Below are 16,036 nucleotides of genomic sequence, written 5' to 3'. Positions count from 1 at the left end.
TGTGTGTGTGTAGAGAGAGAGAGGAGAGATTTACTAACCGGCACTCTTCTTTCAGCCAAATTCAGGATGCCAGTGTTAGAAGATGAACTTTATTTACTGGAAAAGAAACTCTGTGTGTGTGTGTGTGTGTGTGTTTCTGTGTGTGTGTGTGTGTGTAGAGAGAGAGAGGAGAGATTTACTAACCTGCACTCTTCTTTCAGCCCAATTCAGGATGCCAGTGTTAGAAGATGAACTTTATTTACTGGAAAAAATCTGTGTGTGTGTGTGTGTGTGTGAAGAACTCTGTGTGTGTGTGTGTGTAGAGAGAGAGAGGAGAGATTTACTAACCTGCACTCTTCTTTCAGCCAAATTCAGGATGCCAGTGTTAGAAGATGAACTTTATTTACTGGAGAAAAACTCTGTATGTGTGTGTGTGTTTGTGTGTGTGTTTGTAGAGAGAGAGAGAGAGAAGAGATTTACTAACCTGCACTTTTCTTTCAGCCAAATTCAGGATGCCAGTGTTAGAAGATGGACTTTTTAACTGGAAAAAACTCTGTGTGTGTGTGTTTGTGTGTGTGTGTTTGTGTGTGTGTCTGTGCGTGTGTGTAGAGAGAGAGAGGAAAGATTTACTAACCTGCAATCTTCTTTCAGCCAAATTCAGGATGCCAGTGTTAGAAGATGAACTTGATTTACTGGAAAAAACCTCTGTGAGTGTGTGTTTATGTGTGTGTGTGTGTGTGTGTGTGTGTGTGTGTGTGTGTAGAGAGAGAGAGAGGAGAGATTTACTAACCTGCACTCTTCTTTCAGCCAAATTCAGGATGCCAGTTTTAGAAGATGGACGTTGTTTACTGTAAAAAACTCTGTGTGTGTGTGTTTGTGTGTGTGTGTGTGTGTCTGTGCGTGTGTGTAGAGAGAGAGAGGAGAGATTTACTAACCTGCACTCTTCTTTCAGCCAAATTCAGGATGCCAGTGTTAGAAGATGAACTTGATTTACTGGAAAAAACTCTGTGTTGTGTGTGTGTGTGTGTGTGTGTGTGTGTGTGTGTGTGTGTGTGTGTAGAGAGAGAGAGAGAGGAGAGATTTACTAACCTGCACTCTTCTTTCAGCCAAATTCAGGATGCCAGTTTTAGAAGATGGACGTTTTTTACTGTAAAAAACTCTGTGTGTGTGTGTTTGTGTGTGTGTGTGTGTGTCTGTGCGTGTGTGTAGAGAGAGAGAGGAGAGATTTACTAACCTGCACTCTTCTTTCAGCCAAATTCAGGATGCCAGTGTTAGAAGATGAACTTGATTTACTGGAAAAAACTCTGTGTTGTGTGTGTGTGTGTTTGTGTGTGTGTGTGTGTGTCTGTGCGTGTGTGTAGAGAGAGAGAGGAGAGATTTACTAACCTGCAATCTTCTTTCAGCCAAATTCAGGATGCCAGTGTTAGAAGATGAACTTTATTTACTGGAAAAAACCTCTGTGAGTGTGTGTTTATGTGTGTGTGTGTGTGTGTGTGTGTGTGTGTGTGTGTGTGTGTGTGTGTGTGTGTAGAGAGAGAGAGATGAGAGATTTACTAACCTGCACTCTTCTTTCAGCCAAATTCAGGATTCCAGTGTTAGAAGATGGAGTTTTTTTACTCGAAAAATCTCTGTGTGTGTGTGTTTGTGTGTGTGTGTGTGTGTCTGTGCATGTGTGTAGAGAGAGAGAGGAGAGATTTACTAACCTGCACTCTTCTTTCAGCCAAATTCAGGATGCCAGTGTTAGAAGATGAACTTGATTTACAGGAAAAAACTCTGTGTGTGTGTGTGTGTGTGTGTGTGTTTGTAGAGAGAGAGAGAGAGGAGAGATTTACTAACCTGCACTCTTCTTTCAGCCAAATTCAGGATGCCAGTGTTAGAAGATGGAGTTTTTTTACTGGAAAAAACTCTGTGTGTGTGTGTTTGTGTGTGTGTGTGTGTGTCTGTGCATGTGTGTAGAGAGAGAGAGGAGAGATTTACTAACCTGCACTCTTCTTTCAGCCAAATTCAGGATGCCAGTGTTAGAAGATGAACTTGATTTAGAGGAAAAAACTCTCTCTGTGTGTGCGTGTGTGTGTTTGTGTGTGTCTGTGCGTGTGTGTAGTGAGAGAGAGGAGAGATTTACTAACCTGCACTCTTCTTTCAGCCAAATTCAGGATGTCAGTGTTAGAAGATGAACTTTATTTACTGGAAAAAATCTGTGTGTGTGTGTGTGTGAAGAACTCTGTGTGTGTGTGTGTGTAGAGAGAGAGAGGAGAGATTTACTAACCTGCACTCTTCTTTCAGCCAAATTCAGGATGCCAGTGTTAGAAGATGAACTTTATTTACTGGAGAAAAACTCTGTATGTGTGTGTGTGTTTGTGTGTGTGTGTGTGTGTGTTTGTAGAAAGAGAGAGAGAGAAGAGATTTACTAACCTGCACTCTTCTTTCAGCCAAATTCAGGATGCCAGTGTTAGAAGATGGACTTTTTAACTGGAAAAACTCTGTGTGTGTGTGTTTGTGTGTGTGTGTTTGTGTGTGTGTCTGTGCGTGTGTGTAAAGAGAGAGAGGAGAGGTTTACTAACCTGCAATCTTCTTTCAGCCAAATTCAGGATGCCAGTGTTAGAAGATGAAATTTATTTACTGGAAAAAAACTCTGTGTGTGTGTGTGTGTAGAGAGAGAGAGAGGAGAGGTTTACTAACCTGCACTCTTCTTTCAGCCAAATTCAGGATGCCAGTGTTAGAAGATGGAAATTATTACTGTGAAAAAACGCTGTGTGTGTCTGTGTGTGTGTGTGTGTGTATGTGTGTGTAGAGAGAGAGAGAAGAGATTTACTAACCTGCACTCTTCTTTCAGCCAAATTCAGGATGCCAGTGTTAGAAGAGGAACTTTATTTACTGTAAAAAACCTCTGTGTGTGTGTGTTTATGTGTGTGTGTGTGTGTGTGTGTAGAGAGAGAGAGAGAGGAGAGATTTACTAACCTGCACTCTTCTTTCAGCCAAATTCAGGATGCTACTGTTAGAAGATGGAGTTTTTTTACTGGAAATATCTCTGTGTGTGTGTGTTTGTGTGCGTGTGTGTGTGTGTGTGTGTGTGCGTGTGTGTAGAGAGAGAGAGGAGAGATTTACTAACCTGCACTCTTCTTCAGCCAAATTCAGGATGCCAGTGTTAGAAGATGAACTTTATTTACTGGAACAAACTCTGTGTGTGTGTGCGTGCGTGTGTGTGTGTGTGTGTGTGTGTAGTGAGAGAGAGAGGAGAGATTTACTAACGTGTACTCCACTTTCAGCCAAATTCAGGATGCCAGTGTTAGATGATGAACTTTATTTACTGGAAAAAACCTCTGTTTTGGTGTGTGTGTGTGTGTGTGTGTGTGTTTGTGTGTGTGAAAAACTCTGTGTGTGTGTGTGTGTAGAGAGAGAGAGGAGAGATTTACTAACCTGCACTTTTCTTTCAGCCAAATTCAGGATGCCAGTGTTAGAAGATGAACTTTATTTACTGGAGAAAAACTCTGTGTGTGTGTGTGTCTGTGTGTGTGTGTGTTTCTGTGTGTGTGTGTGTGTAGAGAGAGAGAGGAGAGATTTACACACCGGCACTCTTCTTTCAGCCAGATTCAGGATGCCAGTGTTAGAAGATGAACTTTATTTACTGGAAAAAAAACTCTGTGTGTGTGTGTGTGTGTGTTTCTGTGTGTGTGTGTGTGTGTAGAGAGAGAGAGGAGAGATTTACTAACCTGCACTCTTCTTTCAGCCAAATTCAGGATGCCATTGTTAAAAGATGGACTTTATTTACTGTAAAAAAAACTCTGTGTGTGTGTGCGTGTGTGTGTGTGTGTGTGTTTCTGTGTGTGTGTGTGTAGAGAGAGAGAGAGGAGAGATTTACTAACCTGCACTCTTCTTTCAGCCAAATTCAGGATGCCAGTGTTAGAAGATGAACTTTATTTACTGGAAAAAATCTGTGTGTGTGTGTGTGTGTGAAGAACTCTGTGTGTGTGTGTGTGTAGAGAGAGAGAGGAGAGATTTACTAACCTGCACTCTTGTTTCAGCCAAATTCAGGATGCCAGTGTTAGAAGATGAACTTTATTTACTGGAGAAAAACTCTATATGTGTGTGTGTGTTTGTGTGTGTGTGTGTGTGTGTTTGTAGAGAGAGAGAGAGAGAAGAGATTTACTAACCTGCACTTTTCTTTCAGCCAAATTCAGGATGCCAGTGTTAGAAGATGGACTTTTTAACTGGAAAAAACTCTGTGTGTGTGTGTTTGTGTGTGTGGGTTTGTGTGTGTGTCTGTGCGTGTGTGTAGAGAGAGAGAGGAAAGATTTACTAACCTGCAATCTTCTTTCAGCCAAATTCAGGATGCCAGTGTTAGAAGATGAACTTTATTTACTGGAAAAAACCTCTGTGAGTGTGTGTTTATGTGTGTGTGTGTGTGTGTGTGTGTGTGTGTGTGTGTGTGTGTGTGTAGAGAGAGAGAGAGGAGAGATTTACTAACCTGCACTCTTCTTTCAGCCAAATTCAGGATGCCAGTATTAGAAGATTGACGTTTTTTACTGGAAAAAACTCTGTGTGTGTGTGTTTTTGTGTGTGTGTGTGTGTCTGTGCGTGTGTGTAGAGAGAGAGAGGAGAGATTTACTAACCTGCAGTCTTCTTTCAGCGAAATTCAGGATGCCAGTGTTAGAAGATGAACTTGATTTACAGGAAAAAACTCTGTGTTGTGTGTGTGTGTGTGTGTGTGTCTGTGCGTGTGTGTAGAGAGAGAGAGGAGAGATTTACTAACCTGCACTCTTCTTTCAGCCAAATTCAGGATGCCAGTGTTAGAAGGTGGAGTTTTTTTACTGGAAAAACTCTGTGTGTGTGTGTTTGTGTGTGTGTGTGTGTGTCTGTTCGTGTGTGTAGAGAGAGAGAGGAGAGATTTACTAACCTGCACTCTTCTTTCAGCCAAATTCAGGAGTCCAGTGTTAGAAGAGGAACTTTATTTACTAGAAACAACCTCTGTGTGTGTGTGTTTATGTGTGTGTGTGTGTGTGTGTGTGTGTAGAGAGAGAGAGAGAGGAGAGATTCACTAACCTGCACTCTTCTTTCAGCCAAATTCAGGACGCCAGTGTTAGAAGATGGAGTTTTTTTACTGGAAAAATCTCAGTGTGTGTGTGTTTGTGTGCGTGTGTGTGTGTCTGTGTGTGTGTGTGTGCGTGTGTGTAGAGAGAGAGAGGAGAGATTTACTAACCTGCACTCTTCTTTCAGCCAAATTCAGGATGCCAGTGTTAGAAGATGAACTTAATTTACTGGAACAAACTCTGTGTGTGTGTGCGTGCGTGTGTGTGTGTGTGTGTGTAGTGAGAGAGAGAGGAGAGATTTACTAACCTGTACTCCTCTTTCAGCCAAATTCAGGATGCCAGTGTTAGATGATGAACTTTATTTACTGGAAAAAACCTCTGTTTGTGTGTGTGTGTGTGTGTGTGTGTGTGAAAAACTCTGTGTGTGTGTGTGTGTAGAGAGAGAGAGGAGAGATTTACTAACCTGCACTATTCTTTCAGCCAAATTCAGGATGCCAGTGTTAGAAGATGAACTGTATTCACTGGAAAAAAACTCTGTGTGTGTGTGTGTGTGTGTGTGTGTGTGTGTGTGCAGAGAGAGAGAGGAGAGATTTACTAACCTGCACTCTTCTTTCAGCTAAATTCAGGATGCCAGTGTTAGAAGATGAACTTTATTTACTGGAGAAAAAATCTGTGTGTGTGTGTGTCTGTGTGTGTGTGTGTTTCTGTGTGTGTGTGTGTGTGTGTGTAGAGAGAGAGAGGAGAGATTTACTAACCTGCACTCTTCTTTCAGCCAAATTCAGGATGCCGTTGTTAAAAGATGGACTTTATTTACTGTAAAAAAAACTCTGTGTGTGTGTGTTTGTGTGTGTCTGTGTGTGTGTGTGTGTCTGTGTGTGTGTGTGTGTAGAGAGAGAGAGGAGAGATTTACTAACCTGCACTCTTCTTTCAGCCCAATTCAGGATGCCAGTGTTAGAAGATGAACTTTATTTACTGGAGAAAAACTCTGTATGTGTGTGTGTGTTTGTGTGTGTGTGTGTGTGTGTGTGTGTTTGTAGAGAGAGAGAGAGAGAAGAGATTTACTAACCTGCACTCTTCTTTCAGCCAAATTCAGGATGCCAGTGTTAGAAGATGGACTTTTTAACTGGAAAAAACCCTGTGTGTGTGTGTTTGTGTGTGTGTGTTTGTGTGTGTGTCTGTGCGTGTGTGTAGAGAGAGAGAGGAGAGATTTACTAACCTGCAATCTTCTTTCAGCCAAATTCAGGATGCCAGTGTTAGAAGATGAACTTTATTTACTGGAAAAAACCTCTGTGAGTGTGTGTTTATGTGTGTGTGTGTGTGTGTGTGTGTGTGTGTGTGTGTGTGTGTGTGTGTGTGTGTGTGTGTAGAGAGAGAGAGAGGAGAGATTTACTAACCTGCACTCTTCTTTCAGCCAAATTAAGGATGCCAGTATTAGAAGATGGACGTATTTTACTGGAAAAAACTCTGTGTGTGTGTGTTTGTGTGTGTGTGTGTGTGTCTGTGCGTGTGTGTAGAGAGAGAGAGGAGAGATTTACTAACCTGCACTCTTCTTTCAGCCAAATTCAGGATGCCAGTGTTAGAAGATGAACTTGATTTACTGGGAAAAACTCTTTGTGTGTGTGTGTGTGTGTGTGTGTGTGTGTGTGTGTAGAGAGAGAGAGGAGAGATTTACTAACCTGCACTCTTCTTTCAGCCAAATTCAGGATGCCAGTGTTAGAAAATGAAATTTATTTACTGGCAAAAACCTCTGTGTGTGTGTGCGTGTGTGTGTGAAAAACTCTGTGTTTTTGTGTGTCTGTAGAGAGAGAGAGGAGAGATTTACTAACCTGCACTCTTCTTTCAGCCAAATTCAGGATGCCAGTGTTAGAAGATGAACTTTATTTACTGGAAAAAAACTCTGTGTGTGTGTGTGTGTCTGTGTGTGTGTGTGTGTAGAGAGAGAGAGGAGAGATTTACTAACCTGCACTCTTCTTTCAGCCAAATTCAGGATGCCAGTGTTAGTAGATGAACTTTATTTACTGGAAAAAAACTCTGTTTGTATGTGTGTGTCTGTGTGTGTGTCTGTGTGTGTGTGTGTGTAGAGAGAGAGGAGAGATTTACTAACCTGCACTCTTCTTTCAGCCAAATTCAGGATGCCAGTGTTAGAAGATGAACTTTATTTACTGGAAAAAACCTCTGTGTGTGTGTGTTTGTGTGTGTGTGTGTGTGTGTGTGAAGAACTCTGTGTGTGTGTGTGTGTGTAGAGAGAGAGAGGAGAGATTTACTAACCTGCACTCTTCTTTCAGCCAAATTCAGGATGCCTGTGTTAGAAGATAGACTTTTTTACTGGAAAAAACTCTGTGTGTGTGTGTTTGTGTGTGTTTGTTTGTGTGTGTGTCTGTGCGTGTGTGTAGAGAGAGAGAGGAGAGATTTACTAACCTGCAATCTTCTTTCAGCCAAATTCAGGATGCCAGTGTTAGAAGATGAACTTTATTTACTGGAAAAAACCTCTGTGTGTGTGTGTTTATGTGTGTGCGTGTGTGTGTGTGTGTGTGTGTGTGTGTGTGTAGAGAGAGAGAGAGGAGAGATTTACTAACCTGCACTCTTCTTTCAGCCAAATTCAGGATGCCAGTATTAGAAGATGGACTTTTTTTACTGGAAAAAACTCTGTGTGTGTGTGTTTGTGTGTGTGTGTGTGTGTCTGTGCGTGTGTGTAGAGAGAGAGAGGAGAGATTTACTAACCTGCACTCTTCTTTCAGCCAAATTCAGGATGCCAATGTTAGAAGATGAACTTTATTTACTGAAAAAAACTCTGTGTGTGTATGTGTGTGTGTGTGTGTGTGTGTGTGTGTGCAGAGAGAGAGAGGAGAGATTTACTAACCTGCACTCTTCTTTCAGCTAAATTCAGGATGCCAGTGTTAGAAGATGAACTTTATTTACTGGAGAAAAACTCTGTGTGTGTGTGTGTTTGTCTGTGTGTGTGTGTGTGTGTAGAGAGAGAGAGGATAGATTTACTAACCTGCACTCTTCTTTCAGCCAAATTCAGGATGCCAGTGTTAGAAGATGAAATTTATTTACTGGCAAAAACCTCTGTGTGTGTGTGCGTGTGTGTGTGTGTGCGTGTGTGTGTGAAAAACTCTGTGTTTTTGTGTGTCTGTAGAGAGAGAGAGGAGAGATTTAGTAACCTGCACTCTTCTTTCAGCCAAATTCAGGATGCCAGTGTTAGAAGATGAACTTTATTTACTGGAAAAAATCTCTGTGTGTGTGTGCGTGTGTGTGTGTGTGTGTGTGTAGAGAGAGAGGAGAGATTTACTAACCTGCACTCTTCTTTCAGCCTAATTCAGGATTCCAGTGTTAGAAGATGAACTTTATTTACTGGAAAAAAACTCTGTGTGTATATGTGTGTGTGTGTGTGTGTGTGTGTGTGTGGTGAGAGAGAGAGAGAGAGGAGAGATTTACTAACCTGCACTCTTCTTTCAGCCAAATTCTGGATGCCAGTGTTAGAAGATGAACTTTATATACTGGAAAAAAACTCTGTGTGTGTGTGTGTGTGTGTGTGTCTGTGTGTGTGTGTGTGTGTGTATGTGTGTGTGTGTAGAGAGAGAGTGGAGAGATTTACTAACCTTCACTCTTCTTTCTGCCAAATTGAGGATGCCAGTGTTAGAAGATGAACTTTATTTACTGGAAAAAACTCTGTGTGTGTGTGTGTGTGTGTGTCTGTGTGTGTGTGTGTGTGTGTGTGTGTGTGTAGACAGAGAGAGGAGAGATTTACTAACCTGCACTCTTCTTTCAGCCAAATTCAGGATGCCAGTGTTAGAAGATGAACTTTATTTACTGGAGAAAAACTCTGTGTGTGTGTGTGTGTGTGTGTGTGTGTGTGTGTGTGTGTATGTGTGTGTGTGTGTAGAGAGAAAGAGGAGAGATTTACTAACCTGCACTCTTCTTTCAGCCAAATTCAGGATGCCAGTGTTAGAGGATGAACTTTATTTACTGGAAAAAACCTGTGTGTGTGTGTGTGTGTGTGTGTGTGTGTGTGTGTGTAGAGAGAGAGAGGAGAGATTTACTAACCTGCACTCTTCTTTCAGCCAAATTCAGGATGCCAGTGTTAGAAGATGCACTTTATTTACTGGAAAAATACCTCTGTGTGTGTGTGTTTGTGTGTGTGTGAAAAACTCTGTGTGTTTGTGTGTGTGTGTAGAGAGAGGAGAGATTTACTAACCGGCACTCTTCTTTCATCCAAATTCAGGATGCCAGTGTTAGAAGATGAACTTTATTTACTGGAAAAAACTCTGTGTATGTGTGTGTGTGTGTGTGTGTGTGTGTGTGTGTGTGTGTGTGTGTGTGTGTGTGTGTGTGTGTGTGTGTAGAGAGAGAGAGGGGAGATTTACTAACCGGCACTCTTCTTTCAGCCAAATTCAGGATGCCAGTGTTAGAAGATGAACTTTATTTACTGGAAAAAAACTCTGTGTGTGTGTGTGTGTGAAAAACTCTGTGTGTGTGTGTGTGTAGAGAGTGAGAGGAGAGATTTACTAACCTGCACTCTTCTTTCAGCCAAATTCAGACGTCTTGCAATCTCCTCTCTGACAGGGGGAAAAGTGCAAATCAGTATTTGGAATTATGGATAAAATATATCATTTACATTTCTGTAAATTACAATTTTCTGTAATACGGTTTATGGTTTACTTAGGGAGGGTCTTCCCGTGGACAACTCACCCATTAATTAAAATATAATAAGGGAATTATATATTAAAATTTCTGGTAATGCCTGTTACTTCAATATGACTCGATTAATTTTTCCATTTGTGCAACAGCAGAGAACCAACTTGAAAATCTTTTCACTTTTACTGAGACCCCTCCATAAAAATAACTAAAATCACACCCCACCCCCCATCCCCCGCAAAAAAGCGGCGTTTTAAGCCCAAGTATTTCTGATTATTTTAAAAAGGAGCGGTGAACTCTCATGGAGAAACTTCAAGGCATATCAGTCAAGCAATCAAGGGCGTAGGCTGTATACAGTGGAACCAGAAAGGGCACCCATAAACCTCACACCGATTCGTCCTGATGCCCCATTCCTATCAGGACAGAATAGAGTTTCCCCTTCGTACTCTACGGAGAAGGAAATGGTAACCCACTCCAGTATTCTTGCCTGGAGAGTCCCACGAACAGAGGAGCCTGGCGGGCTACACCCCACGGGGTTGCTAAGAGTCCAACACGACTGAGCGACAACCACTTCGTACTCTAGGGGGCTCCGGCCCGGGCTTTTTAACGGTCAAAACTCTGCCGCCTGAAACAGCGCTCCACGTGGCAGGGCCGAGAGACCAGGGTGAGGGCTAGGAGGCGCTCTCCTCATGCACAAAATTTAAAAGGCGTGGAAAAAGCGGAGTAACCACGATAAAGTTTTACTGCAATATTTAAAATATAAAAATGCATGCAAAACCCCACGATGAGCAATTTACCAAGATTTTAAATTAAATCAATATTAATCCGCCCTGCTTTACTTGCTCCACTCTAGTTCTGCCCCTCTCTTGCACCCCTGCAAGTTCTGAAGGCTTTGCCCCAACAACCGCGAGCTAGGGCAGACCCGGCGACCTCGAGCCTCCAAAGTGGCTTTTGGCCCGGGAGAGGAGGGGGGAGGGTCCTGGCAAAGAACCTAAGGCGTCCTGGAAGGCGCGCGGGCCAGTGAAGTACTGGGCGTCTCCGGAGCCAGCCACTTACCGTGCAAACACGTCGGGGTATTGCACGTGGTGGAAAACTCGCTCCAGCTCCAGCAGCTGCAACCGGGTGAAAACAGTACGGCAGCGGCGCCGCTTTCTCCCCGCAATCTGGGGCCCCTGAATGGCCAGGGGGGCCGGCTCCTCCTGCTGCAGCGGGGGCTCAAAATCGCCGCCGTCGCCCTCGCCGTTTTCATCTCCCTCGCCGTTTTCATCTCCCTCGCCGTTTTCATCTCCCTCGCCGTTTTCATCTCCCTCGCCGTTTTCGTCGTCCAGGAGGTTGGAGTCCGCCTCGCCAAAGTAGTTTGCGGCTGCGGCTGCGGCTGCTTCTCCGGGCTCAGGTGAGGACCGAGTTTCATCTTCCGCTCCAATTAAAACCTCCGAGATCAGGGTAGACTCCACATCTGGGAAAAGAGAAAAGCAAAAGGGAGAGACTGGGGCAGGGGGGCCTGGAGCCCACGGTGCGCGGGCTGGAGGGGGCCGGCGCCGTGTTGGAGGAGGAGCTGCTGTGCAGTGTCCCGTCCACCTGCCCTTCCCAGGGAAAGTTCCTTTTCTGGGATTTGCCGAAGCACCTGCCATCACCGTCTAGGCACTAACCAAGCAGTTCTTCGTCCTCGTCGATTCCCAAGTTGTGGAATCCTATGTCAAAGTGGCTGCTATCCATGCTGTCGATGAAAGCCTGCGCTTCTGCGGACTCTGCGCTGGGGGTGTCGCGATCCGAGGATCTGGGCTCGAGTTGGGACCAGATGTCTCCAGCGGTGCTCTTCTGGCGCCGGAACCTCTTCTGGCTCCGATACTGGAACTGCGCGCCTTATATAGAGGTATGTTGCCTTCCGCAAGTTCAAAGTGCACGCGCTGGAGTTGGATAGACGCCCCCTAGTAGGTTTCACGTTGCCTCTGGTGGGGGTAGGTGGGGCCCGTGGGTCTGCGGTTGGGGCCAGGGCGTGGAAGTAAAATAGGGCGAGTGCATGTGAGAGTGGTGCTGGTAGTGGATACTCTTGTTCGGGGAACCGTGACTCCAATTTGTAGTTTAATTGACTGCTTCCAACTTGGACGAAATGTCTGGTTGGAGGAAGGGGCTGTGCTGGATTGCGAAAGCCATTTGGGGTCGGGGGTGGAACTTCGGCTCCTGGAGCTCGTGGAGAAGTGTTTTAGCAATATTCGTCCGCCCAACCCTCGCGCAATTCATCAGTACTGCGAGATTTGTTTTCCCAGAGGAAAAGGTGGAGTGGTAGGGGTAGGGACGACGCGGAACCCCCAGCAAACCAAGCAAAGTAGGGTGAAGTTATTCTTGCATTGGGCTCTGAGCAGAAGTTGGTGGAATGGATGGGACTATATGATTCTACTCCATTCGCGCGCAAAAAGTCCAAGAATCTGGCTAGTGGTTAAGACGAAATGATACGCTTGGAGGCTGTTTGCCTGGTTGTTTTTTGTTTGTTTTGCACGGGTTTTTTGAAATCAGATCCCACCGTGCATTTCGGGAGCTGGAGTTTGCTGTTTGGGTTTGCAACGCAGTCCGGGTGCTCAAATGAAAAGTGCAAGATGTCCCACGCGCCTCTTAGGAAAGCTCCAGTGACTTCAGATTTTTAGTAGTGAACCCACGTCAGAGTGCAAGTGTAAAAACCTGCCAAGTGCTTAGTGCATCCAAGAATGCCTGTGCTGCACGGGCCCCTTCCGACAGCTCCTGGCGCAGGCAACATTTGCTGTGCTAGGTTGCTGCGCATCTTAAGGAATCCCGCTTTGCAAGCGCCTAAAGTGCGCCTAATTCTGGGGCGGTACTGTATACCTGGCAGAAGTGCAGGCATTCCCCACTACCATTTCCACACCTCTTCTCTCCCTCCATTTATCTAGAATTATACTACTGAACTGTTTTCCCTACGGATGTGTCAAATAAATTAAAAGGGGCCAAGCCACGAATGAAGACTCTGGTTCTTTGACCAAGAAGTGTTTGCAGGTGTCCCAGGACGTTTTAACATCCTTCATATTATAAGAATCACTTGTTGGGGCGCGGCGCGGCGCGCCCCGCCGCGCGTCGGGACCGGGGTCCGGTGCGGAGAGCCCTTCGTCCCGGGACACGGGGCGCGGCCGGAAAGGCGGCCGCCCCCTCGCCCGTCACGCAACGCACGTTCGTGGGGAACCTGGTGCTAAACCGTTCGTAGACGACCTGCTTCTGGGTCGGGGTTTCCTACGTAGCAGAGCAGCTCCCTTGCTGCGATCTATTGAAAGTCAGCCCTCGACACAAGGGTTTGTCGCTCCGGCCGGCCGCCCGCCGGCGGGCCGGGGCGTTGTGGTGGTCCGTGCCACCCTCGCTCTTTTCCCTCCGCGGGCTCTGCCTCTCCCCGGGGCGGTCGAGGGGCCGCCGTCCTCCACGGAGCCGGTGGGGGGAGCGGGCCGAGGAGAGAGAGGGAGGGAGAAGAGGGGGGCGCCCCTGACGGCGCCTCCCGGCCTCGGGGTGCTGCGCCCTCCTGCGCTTCCCCGCCGCGGGCCCTCGCCCCGCGGGCTGGGACGAGGGACGTGGGGAGAGGCGTGGCGCGGACGAGAGTCCGGGGGCGCCGCAGGGCGGCCCCGCCGTCCCCTTTCCCAGGGGGGGCGAGCAGGGCCGGGGGGCTGGTGGCGCGCGGCTGTCACCTCCGCTGTCACCTCCGTGTGCGCACGCGTCCCTTCCCTCTGGCCCTGGCGGCAGGGAGAGGGAAGATGACGGCACGTGGGTGCTCGCGGGAGCCCTTGCGCTGTTTTCCTTCCCCCTAAAAAAAAAGAAAAAAAAAAAAAAAAAAAAAAAAAAAAGAATCACTTCTTTGGGACTTCCCTTGCCGTCCAGTGGTTGATTCCATGCTGCAACTGCAGCGGGCACAGGTTCCACCCCTGGTTGGGGAAGTAAGATCAGGAAAAAAAACCGCTTAGCGTGGGGAAAAAAAAAAAATCACTTCTTTAAAAAACGAGTCCCATGCTCGACACTGTGCATACTTTTACTTTTTTTTTTTTTAAAACCACCATTATTATCTCCTATTTTTTTTTCTTTTTTTTTTTTTTACAAAGAAAGCTGAGCTCCAGGGAAGCCCTGCAACTTGACCGCAGGCTTTCGAGCGAGTTTGTGTACTTTTCAACATGTTCTTGCTGTCTTATTTCAAAGGAGTAAGTAATAATGGTGCGATTCCAGGAGGAGTGGAGGAGGGTGAAAAGTATTTTTCAGGAGCAGGCTACCGGACAGTCTTTAAAAATCTTGAGTGCCAGGGGTCTCTACCTCCTCCTGCTCTGGTTCAAGCCTCTTCTTGCCCTTGCAACTAGCAGCCCCTGCTGAGTCTCCTTAAACCAGTGATCCAGGAGTGCTGGATTTCCCATACGTGGTCTCTTCACTTTTGCTCAACACAGAGGAGGGTGCTAACAGGATCAGGGTACTACATATATTGACTGCGGAAGTGGTTTTTTGAAGACCAGACAGGAGGAGGGGGTCATGAGTTCCACTCCAGTGTCAGGGCCACATTAGGACTTTTGTGGGCCTTAGGCATTTTTGCCTTCTTGGGTTCCTTCCTCCATAAATTTTTAAAAATTATATTTTACAGCTGTTGATATAAAGATGAATATAATTTAGTCTTGGTCATATTAATTTTTTCTTTTAATTTCAAAAGAAATGAAAATGTTTTTGGGTACTATGACCACTGTTCCTCATGTCCCCAGCAGGTGATGGGTAAGAAACTATCTAATAGATGGCTGGTTGACCAATTCACTTTCAGATGTCAAGGGGTGGCACCACCCACAACCTTTCTCTAATCAAGATGCTTTCTCCTCAGGCTGGCTTTTGCTGAGTTCTGCAGCTTCCCTCTCTTTTGGCTAGATACCTGGTGAACATTTACAGACTGAGATGAGTTATTACACAAGAGATACCAGTTTTAATCATGGTGTGCAGTAGCCTACTTAGTATGTGTGGGTAACAGCCCAGATATGTTCTATCATAGTTTAGATTTCCATGATTTACTCCAGTGTTTTCTAAACTTCAGTCATTTATGTGCTCTTGAAAGTTTTGCCATGCCTGGATACCAACCATGGTAGTATTTACTTAACATGTTTACTTAAATTTGATTCACATTTTTTTGTGTGTTGCTCCTGCCATCCTGCACCTGGGATCTTACTTCCCCAACCAGGGATGGAATCTGTGCCACCAGGAGCAGAAGTGCATGATTCATTTTTTGAAAACTGTAAATACCTAATTGAATCTCATCTTAGCTATGAATTCCAGGGCTTGATAGAACTGATTTATGTGAGGCAGAGCATAGCAATAGTTGAGAGTAGAGACCCTGACAGACTGCTGGTGTCTGAATCCTGCTGGTTGCTTTGCTTGACACTTGCTAGCTGGCTCACCTGATGAATTGTTTATTCTCTTTGTGCCTTAGTTTTCTCATCTGTAAAATGTGAATAACTAATAATTCCTACTTCATGGGATTGTTGTGAGAATTCATTGAAATGATCATAGTATAGGCATATGTGGGACATACTGTGAGTTCAGTTTTGGACCATTGCAACAAAGCAAATAACATCACATAATTTTTTTTGTTTCCCAGTGCATATAAAAGATATGCTGACACTCTGCTGTAGTTTAAGTGCGCGATAACATTATATCCAAAACATGTATATACCTTAATTGTAAAATACTTTATTGCAAAAAATGCTAACCATCATCTGATAACACAGGTTCAATTTATTAAAAAATGTAATATCTGCAAAGCACTATAATGTGAAGCACAATAAAATGAGGTATGCCTGTATCTAACACTTCGCTAAATTTTACTATGTGCCAAGCACTGTTTAAGGTCTTCCCTGGTGGCTCAGATGGTAAAGAATCCACCTACAATGCAAGAGATCCTGGTTTGGTCCCTGGAGAAGGAAATGGCAACCCACTCCAGTATTCTTCTTGCCTGGAGAATCCCATGGGCAGAGGAGTCCGGCAGGCTACAGTCCATGGGGTCACAAAGAGTCTGACCTACTGAGTAGCTAACACTTACACTTTCAAGCACTTTTTAAAGTGCTTTCTATGTATTAGCATATTTAATCCTCTTAACAGCCCTATGGAAGTAGACATAATCTATTACTCTTATTTTACCAATGATGTTATTGAGTCACAGAGAGATGAAGTAACTTGTCTAAAGGTACTCAGCTAGTAAGTGTTGGATCTTAGATTTGAAATTTGAACCCTCTTTCAATGATGCTTTGTAGAGAGAACAGGCTCAATATTCTCTGTTATGATTTAAAAAACAACAACAACAACTCAATATACTGGTCATTTCAGTCATAGTATATTCACTCTGTTGTGTAACCATTGCTATTATCAAGTTCAAAAACTTTTTC

The 16,036-nt window shown here is 44.8% G+C and overlaps 1 protein-coding gene across 1 annotated transcript in view; it reads right to left on the bottom strand.

Annotated features, from left to right (window-relative positions):
• ESX1 (ESX homeobox 1) overlaps nt 1-11,360 on the bottom strand; it is a 20,474-nt gene extending 9,114 nt beyond the window's left edge. Inside the window, exons 1-3 of the mRNA XM_065916804.1 lie at nt 11,294-11,360; nt 10,701-11,100; nt 9,520-9,565 (exon numbers count right to left, since the gene is read on the bottom strand). Coding sequence (XP_065772876.1) covers nt 9,520-9,565; nt 10,701-11,100; nt 11,294-11,360 — 513 coding nt within the window. The remainder of the gene's footprint in view (nt 1-9,519; nt 9,566-10,700; nt 11,101-11,293) is intronic.
• Nucleotides 11,361-16,036: the final 4,676 nt, after the last annotated feature.

This window comes from Muntiacus reevesi, chromosome X (assembly GCF_963930625.1).
Source record: "Muntiacus reevesi chromosome X, mMunRee1.1, whole genome shotgun sequence".
NCBI lineage: Eukaryota > Metazoa > Chordata > Mammalia > Artiodactyla > Cervidae > Muntiacus > Muntiacus reevesi.
The sequence above is the reverse complement of the archived record's forward strand: the minus strand, read 5'-3'. Positions and strand labels throughout refer to the sequence as shown.